The sequence below is a fragment of the Marmota flaviventris genome, chromosome X, assembly GCF_047511675.1.
Source record: "Marmota flaviventris isolate mMarFla1 chromosome X, mMarFla1.hap1, whole genome shotgun sequence".
Lineage (NCBI taxonomy): Eukaryota > Metazoa > Chordata > Mammalia > Rodentia > Sciuridae > Marmota > Marmota flaviventris.
In genome coordinates, this window is record NC_092518.1 from 61,723,385 (window position 1) to 61,732,561 (window position 9,177).

A 9,177-nucleotide genomic window follows, 5' to 3' on the forward strand; every position below is an offset into this window, starting at 1 on the left:
ACTTAACTACTGAGCCACACACTCAGCCCTTTTTATTTATTTATTTAAATTTTGAGACAGTGTCTCATTAAGTTGCTTAGGACCTCGCTTAGTTACTGAGGCTGGCCTCGAACTTGCAACCCTCCAGTCTCAGCCTCCCAAGCTGTTTATTATAGGCATGTGCCACTGTACTGGGTAAAAGACAACAGATTTATAAAAATTAATTCACACAATTCTGGAAAACCCACGGTCTTCCCCACAGACTTCTTTAAAAATAAAAAAAAACCTTTAAACAATTTGCCATATTTTATTGGTGCATTATAATTATGCATAATAGTGGGATTTTTGCGATATATTCATACTTGCACATTATATAACAATGTCATTTGGTCAATATATTTCCCCAGTATTTCCTCTTTCCCTTCCCTCTTGCCTCCCCCTTGTCCCTTTCCTCTATTCTATTGGTCTCTCTTTGATTTTTATGAGATGCTCCCAAACCTCTCTTTTCCATTTTTTCTGCTGTAGCTTCCACATGTGAAAAAACAAATGACCAAGACTTTCTGAGTTTGGTTTATTTTGCTTAACTTGATGTTCTCCATCCATTTTCCTGCAAATGACATACTTTCATTCTTCTTTACAAATGAGCCCACAGATCTTTTCAGAAGGTTTGCCATTTAAGAACAGACTATTGGCTCTAAATAATTCTTGAAAGATACCAACAACTTAGTATATGTATCCATGTACATTTCTGTAGCTCCCTTTGATAGAATCAGCACCTTAAGCCTGCCTTTATTTCAAATAAATTCACTTTCATGAGGGTGCTAATCTAGGGTCACATGTTTTATATCTATGTACAAAAGCCACATCACTTTTCCAACCAGAATATCCATTGCCCCAAGTATATACATCCTTTAAGGCCTTGTTAATATCCTAGTAAACCCTTCCTTATAAAAATCTATAGATAATCCTAGGCATACATTTGTCTCAAGCCGTTTATAATTGGGTTAACCCTAAATCCCCATTTAAGTAGATTTTTAATAGTTTTTTAGTTGTCAATGGAGTTTTTTATTTTTATATGTGGTGCTGAGAATCAAACCCAGTGCCTCACACATGCTAGGCAAGCACTCTACCACTGAGCTACAATCCAGGCCCTTAAGTAGATATTTGAATGCAGCAACTACATCCTCTATTCATTTGTTTATATCATCTACAGTGAAAGCTCATAGAAGTCACTCAATAAATGATAGGAATACAGCTTCCTGTGCCAGGCACAGTGGCTAATGCCTATAATCCCAGCAACCAGGAGATTGAGGCAAGAGGATTGCCAAATTCAAGGTTAGCCTCAGCAACTTAGTGAGGCCCTAAGCAATTTAGTGACACTCTGTCTCAAAATGAAAAATAAAAAGGGATAGGCATGTGGCTCAGTGGTTTCAAGTGGCTCAGTGGTTTCAAGTGGCTCTTAAACCAAATTCCCCCATATAAAAAAGAAATAAGAAAGAAGAGAATGCAGCTTCCTGCTTTCCTTCTTATTCATCCTATCTAGCAGAGGGTTGGACATAATAAATAATAAATCATGGGGCTGTGGTTGTAGCTTAATGGTAGAGCACTTGCCTAGCATGTCTAAGGCACTGGGTTCGATCCGCAGCACCACATATAAATAAATTAAAATATTGTATCCACCTACAACTAAAAAAAATTAAATATATTAATAATAAATCATTTATTCACTTTACCAATAATCATATCAACATTATATGGTATATAACAGTTATACCAATAATAATAATAATACTTATAATTAATATTTGTATAGCATTATTAGATGCTAGGCACAGTCATAAGCACTTCATAATGAGTTACCTCATTTAATTCTCACAACAACCCTATGATACAAGAATCATTATTATCTTCACTTTTGAGGAAAATGAAGCACAGTAATCAGTAATTTAGCCAGACACAGTGTTCTATACCTACAGTTCAGTTACTCTGGAGGCTCAGGGAACAGGATTAATCACTTGAGCCCAGGAGTTTGAGATGAGCATGGATAAACACAGTGAGATCCCATCTCAAAAAAAAAGAAAGAAAGAACAGAACTTTAGAAAAATGGAAAGAGAAATGATGGGAAGGAAAAGAAAAAGATATTAAGTAACTTGCCCAAGGCTACACAGCTAGTTATTCACACTTTGGGGATTTGAGTCCAAGCAGTCTGGTTCTACAGTCTGTTCTTTTCAATACTATTGTGTGCTCCCATTCTATGAAAGCCTGGAAAGTCCATTTTTGGTTAGCTACCTACCACTGACTTCGCCTACAAGCACCTAGAAGTTAGTGGGGAGAGTTGAGGCCAGGAGTCTCCAGTCTGTATCCAAAAGGGTTTCTATGGCAGCAAATATTGTCACCAAACTGGAAAGGAAAGTACCATAATGTTCTCTTAACTCAAGGGACAGGTCAAGTGTAGAACACTGAGTCAGAATTCAAAGAAGTCAGAGCTCTAAACTAAAAAGGGCAAAGAGAAAGAGGGGAATTTGGGTTAGGGGCAGGCAGGAAGAGAAGAAAGTCATTCTAAGGTCCCAGAAGAACTGAGTCACCCACTCACTGGAACCTGCCACAGCAGAAGGTATTTAGGGAAACTCCATTGCAGCCATCTTGTTAATGTAATCACCATGGAGCCAATTCTCTGGAAGTTTATGCCCCCTGGGTGAAAAGACTTTTCTTCCCAAAGCAGTGGGAAGATCTTCAGTGGGAGATCACTAACTTGGGATTTAAGAAAGTCAAGTTCTCCTTTCCAATTTATGGAACCCTTAACAAGCTACCTGAGCCCTCTGGCCATCAAGCCAGAGAATATATAACTCTACTCCCTAAAGATTCTTAGGACAGCATGATCTGGTCTCTAGCAAGAAAACACAGCAGGTTTCCCTTTTTTCAGCCTACACATCTGCTTCCACTATCCTTTACAGCCAAAGCAAAATACCTTCCTAGGAAATGCTACAAAGAGTACCTAAAATCAGAGCCTGAATAATCTCTGTATAAAGAAGTCCCTGAGGTCAGCTCCAAACACTCAGGGCTTGTTCTTTCCCTGACCATCATGGTCAAGTCAACTCCAGCATAGAGGGAGAAAACAGAACTCCCTGGAGTGAGCACCTTTTAGAAAGCAGGTATTTAAAGTTCCTCCCCTATACTGGCAGCTGGGCAGGTTGGATTTAGTCCTGGCCTATTACTAATTCATTCAAATCGCTTCCCTTTTTTGTGCCTTGTGTCCTCACTGAAAACATACAGGCTAAACTGGAAGGTTTAAGGCCAACTTAAGTGTCCTGTGGTGAAATACCTCTGGATGGTGAGAAACCCTAACCAATCAGAACAATCACTTAAAGGAAAGCTTAAGGCTGGGAAGCTCTGGGTTATTTTAAGTGCATTTGAAAAGCTGCCTCCACACAGCTAGTCCCCAGCTTTGCTTATGTCTTCCAGCTTCTCAGTGTCTACCAATGTATCTAACTATCACTCTCACCTGGTTAGAAAGAAATTTGAAACTTGACCTAGTATCTTCATGGCCTTTCAGCAGAACTGTAGGGGGTCTACCCTACCCTCAGGCAGGCCCTGGGAAATGTTTGAAGAAAGGCAGGGAAACCTATAAAGCTTATACTTTCTCTCCATTTCTTTCTTTCCTTAGTAAAGCACAGTTTTTTCCCCTCCAAGGACAGGGAAGAAAGAGGCAAGAGTGCTCACCCAGGTCTTGTCAGATCTACTAATGAAACAATTCAACTCCCAAATTAGAAAATCTCCATTCTGAACTTGCTCTGGAAGTAACAGCACTCCAGAAGTTTAGGGAAACAAGATACATTTTAGCAAACTGTTCAATGTTGTATTCCCTAGCACTGCCTGGTACATAGAAGTTACTCAAATTTTTAGGAAAGATTGTCTGAAGAAATGAAAATAGGAACAGACGCCCCAAGGAGTACCATCAAGGGCTGGGGATGTGGCTCAAGTAGTAGAGTGCTCACCTAGCATGTGTGAGGCACTGGGTTCGATTCTCAGCACCACATAAAAATAAAATAAAGACATTGTATCCACCTAAAACTAAAAGATAAATATTAAAAAAAGGAGTACCATCAAGGCTCTCAAGAACATCATTACTAGATGGGTCCCTTGAGTTTTTACCTAGTACTGGAGACACTGAGAGACTGAAGAAAGAACTTAAGAAAGGGCCCACTTCATTTGGATCACTTTACAGAGGACAAGAATAAGGATCTTGGGGCTGGGGTTGTGGCTCAGCAGTAGAGCGCCGGCCTAGTACATGCAAGGCCATGGGTTCAATCCTCAGCACCACATAAAAATAAATATAAAGGTATTGTGTCCAACTACAACTAAAAATAATATTTAAAAAAAAGAATAAGGATCTTCTTACATAAAAAAGGAATAAAATTTTTCAATATAGTTTTACTGTCCATTTCCCAGCACACACCTTTCAAATTCACATAATCCTGAGATAACCCTCCAAAGTGGCAGTTCCTATACCACACATTGGAACCTGGAATTAAAAAGGTTTTCGGCTCTGCCAAGCATGAAATGGGAGGAGGGATGAAGAGCAAAGCCAGTCAGTCATGAAAACACCAGCCCCATCACTTAACCAACAGGCTCCCCAAAGAAGACTACCTTTGTACTCTGGTGTTGGTGTGTGTGTGTGTGTGTGTGTGTGTGTGTGTTTCCTTTCAGGGCAAAAGAATGAGGTAGGGTAGCAGAAAGAAAAGATTGAGTTAAGAAAGAGGCACATGATAAATCCAGTTCTATCTTAGAAAAATCAGAGACTGACACAGGTCTATGAAGATCAGAGCAATTCTGTCCATGAAAGGCCCAACCCTGATACTGTTGGTAGCCAAATATTCTCCCCTCCAGGGACACTGAGTCTAGAAATTCCAGTAGGAATGTGACTCCCAGGAATACACAAAGGGACCTAAGAGAAGCTGTTGCCAAGCAACACTATTAGAACTGAGTTCAGAATAATCATAGCTGTCATCTCATCTCATCCAAAGAGAATTAGGTTTAGAGGCAGAGGGATAGACCAGATGACCTCTAAACATTTCTTCTAGCTCTACCATTCAGTAAAGCAGTTACATGAGAAGAGGAGGTAAGAGAGAAGAAAGAACACCACCCTCAACATCTAGTAAAAAATGGAAAGTTAGCAGATTTATGGTCAATACCACTGACAGAGCAACATTCTTTCCTCAAACCTAACATGGGAACATAGATTAGTTGGTGTCCTTGAGGATCCCACAAAGGCCCTCTTGCCCAACCAGCCCTTCTGTACCCAGAATGCTCTTCAAAGACAAGCCTTAAAAAATCCCAAAGATGGGTCATTATAATCCATGCTTTCAAGAAGTGTGCAGTGAACTAAAACATGAAAAAAATGAGAGGTAGAAGCCTCTCTCGTACAACCTCCATTCCTAATCACTTGCTCCACCCTGAAGTCCATAGGTAGGTCTGGTTCAAGGGTTGAAAGACTTAGATTCTGCCTCCTATTTACAAAGTATCACTTTAGTGCCACTTGAATGGCTCAAGTAATGTTAGGAATGGAAGGAGAATAAACAGTCTACATAGCCCCTGTTAAAGTTTAGCTGAATATAGACTGAGAAGCTCTCAAATACTTCAAGGAGCTATGCTCTATGTCTGCTCACATGGATGATGCCATCAAACGACCACTTCATCACCATTCCCCTGACCTGTTGCTCTACGGCTAAAAACCCAGCAAATCAAAGAGATGTTACCAAGATTGACCCTCTAAAAACTAGACTCAAGTCCTAGCACTGCCACTGACATACTGTATCATCTAAATTAGTCCTTCCCCATCATAAGTTTCAAGTTCCCCATCTGTACAATGGGAAGGATTGGACTTGATACTTGTAGAAAGCCTTTTAAATATTGACATTTAATAAATCATAAGGAGAGAGCCAAAAAACTCAAGAACATTTTGAAAATTCAAAATAATTTCTTTCTATGGAATCCAAGATAACTGCCAAATCTTTCTGATTTGGGGAAAAAATGTTAAATGAGGTAGGGAGATGGAAAAACCTTTTTACTCATAATTTTCTTATCACCAGAAATCACAGCTGACAGTTAATAAGCGTCTCCATTTTGGCTACTACGGCAGACTCAGGAAACTGGCAACCAGAAGCAGAGTCCAAGAATGGCAAGAAGGGGGCTGTGCATGTTTTAACACATTTAAGGGAGGCTGGCTTAACTAGGAGAAACAATTGGCTCTAAAAGTGAAACTGGCCCTGGAGAGACCAGAGACATGGTTCATATGAATGAATGGGTTTGATTTTTTCCACTACCTTTATCTATCTGTCATACTCCAGAAATAGCCTAAAGCACACCAGTGGAGAAGGAGTGGTGAGAAAAGGGAATTTTCCCCTCTTCATTAAAGTTACTGGCTGGTATACAGTGAACTAGGGTGTGCCCCTGGATGGCTCAGCCTTGGGATGAGGAATAAGAAAAGTAACAAGAGGCACCTTGTGACACGCCCAAATCTTACCAAGAGACCACACAAATGCCAGCATAGGTCACTTTTCCCAAATTACATATTTCCTTTCATCTGGTGACAAAGAAGTCCTGAGAACAGTGTACAATTTGCTTTCTGCAAGAAAGTGAACTCAAACTTCAAGAACCAATGAATGGGCCATAGTAGTGGGTCAACGGAATGAGCATTAGTGGGCCTGAACCCCAATTGCGGCTCAGTACCATGCGCCCTTAGGTAGGGTACTTTCTTATAGGCCTAAATATTCTTATTAATATTTTTTGAAAAAGAGGATTACACTAGATAGTCTCCAAAGTCCCTTTTTCTATGGTCTTAACAGGCATGACATAGTTGTTCCCCCCCAAAATTGCCATTTCTTGAGTTTAACAGAATGAGGGTCTCTCTCTTTCTCAATATGCATAAAAATACTTCAGTACTCAGGTACTTTTAGCACCCCAGGCATGACTCCAAACATTCCTCTGTCTCCATATTTAGGGAAAGGATCAGCACTCCTTTTTCCTATTTTGACTGAGTTGGGCTAGTTATTGCAACTTTGAGCTGACTTCCAGACCCATCAAATTGTGTTTAAAGTTAGATGTCTCAGAATTGAGGATGAGATATACCACTAAAGAAGAGAGGCCACAGAATGGAGTCTAAATCAAACTGGACAAAGCCATACCTTAAGAAGAGGCAAGAACCAACAGAGTGAGATAGACAGAAAAGAGGCTTCTTGGAGGATATTTGTAGTCCTCTGTGTTGGCAGACAGTGGGTTTTCTCTCATCCTTTTGCACTCTCTTACTTTGTAGGGGGAGAGGTTTGGTTAGAAAGTGTGGAAAAGTCCCATGTCATAAAACCACAGGCAATTCAAAAGAGATGGTGAAAATATATATTTGTTGAAAACTTGGTGTTTCTGAAGGACAGTGTTGTGGAAAGGCAACAATGACTTGGCAGTGAGATTGGAATACAGCAATGTGGCAACAAAACCTCAGCATGCACCCAAAGAACTGGGTTCCCTAGTCTTCTCCTCTCATCCCATGGGCTCACAACCTTTCTCAAGGTTACTAGTCACTATCTCCAATCTACAAGGCTCAAGCAATCCCAGCATATATATATGGGAACACTGTACCTTGTAGGTAAGTCCAATAAGCTGCTTGACTCAAGCCAAGGTGGTCACTGAGCCTTCCTGAACAAGGGAAGGGCCCCAGCAGCCATTTGGCATGACTTGCACAAAAGCAAGCAGAGCTCATTAGTCAGGCACACCCCTCCCCCGCCCCTCCCTCTTGGGCATCCGGCCCCCCTAGGCCCCACTCCCAAGAGGCTTCTGCTCTTCTCATAATAGCCAGTGGGGTGGAGACCAGATCCCAAAATCAACCACCATTCTAGAAAGGTGTGGCCCCATAGGAGAGAACCTACTACACCTCAAAGAGCAGTCAGGAGGGGATAGAGAGGCGTTAACTAATGGGAAGGCCAGGGATTTGGCAGGTAAAAGGGAGGAAGAAACTGGTCCTCTCTCCCAGTAGACTGAGTAGGCCTCTCCTGAGACTGGTGCCTAGTCAAGTGTTAGCACTCCTGGGTAAAAGGGGGTTATATGGATGATGAGTCCCTCTACATCTCTTTCCTCACTTCCTAGTGGGAAACAGCAGGAGCCGCCCTGGGTGGCTGTATGAAAGGTGGGGGCGGGGGGGTGCAGGATCCGCCCTGAGCAGCTCCCTCTCTACTCCCTGCTTCTCTCTATTCTCATAGCCCCTCTAGAAAAGTGGCAGCCTTGCCCCCAAAAGGCGCCAATTCCTGGGCCCTAGGAAGTGTACTCCTCACAACTTAAGTCCTCTGTCCCGAGTCCAGGGCCCTTTGGGGGAAGAGGGTACCCCGAGCCGCCAACGAAACCTTCCCCACTGTCGCATCCCGGATGCAGGGAACTGGAACCTGAGAAAAGGGGCCGGCCCCGCCCTGACCGCACTTCTAGCCTGGACATCCCCTCACTCACTAGGGCGCTCCAGACCAGGACCAGGTCTCCTCCCCACCTCGGGCCATGGCGGAGGGAGAGTGTGGCGTCCCAGGCAGGCCGGTGGCCGGCCAAGCCCATGGCCATTAACATAAGGCTACGAGGGTCAACTAGTACCCCAGGCGTCTACAGCGCCAACCCCCAGCACTCACCGTCTTGGGCATGGTGGCGGCAAAGGCGGCGGAGTTGAGGAAGTTTGGCTAGAAACTGTCGGGCAGCGCTGAGCACGTAGTACCCACGGCTCAGACTCCGGGGGCCGGGGGCTCGGATTGGGTCCCTCTCTAGCGTCGGGGAGACTGCTCGGCTTCCTGCTAACGGGCCACGACTTCACAAACCCCACCCAGGAAAGAGCCACCCCCGTTGCGCCGCCCGCTCCTTTATGTGGCCCGGCTTCCGCGCCGCTCCCCGCCCTTGCGCCCGCCTCCCCGCCTCCCCGCCTCCCCGCGGGCCGCTGGCCTTGCCCCGCCCAGCCCGGCCCTGCCCAGCCCAGCCAGCCTGGCCACGTGGGGGGCCAGGCTGGGCTTGGGCAGCCTAAATGGGGCTCTCACCCCCGACCAGACCCATTCCTCTCCCACCTCCCTCCCAGTCCCCAGCCTCACACGTCTCGGCCATCCTGCCCCGCCCCCGCTCAGAGCCAGAGCGGGACCCTGGGCCGCACCCTAGCAGATGCTTAGGCAGCCCCTGACTGCA

The 9,177-nt window shown here is 44.0% G+C and overlaps 1 protein-coding gene across 1 annotated transcript in view; it reads right to left on the reverse strand.

The window, feature by feature from the left end:
* Msn (moesin) overlaps positions 1 to 8,850 on the reverse strand; it is a 70,498-nt gene extending 61,648 nt beyond the window's left edge. Inside the window, exon 1 of the mRNA XM_027935893.2 lies at positions 8,640 to 8,850. Within this exon, the coding sequence (XP_027791694.1) occupies positions 8,640 to 8,651 (12 nt within the window). The 5' untranslated portion in view covers positions 8,652 to 8,850. The remainder of the gene's footprint in view (positions 1 to 8,639) is intronic.
* Between the last annotated feature and the right edge of the window lie 327 nt (positions 8,851 to 9,177).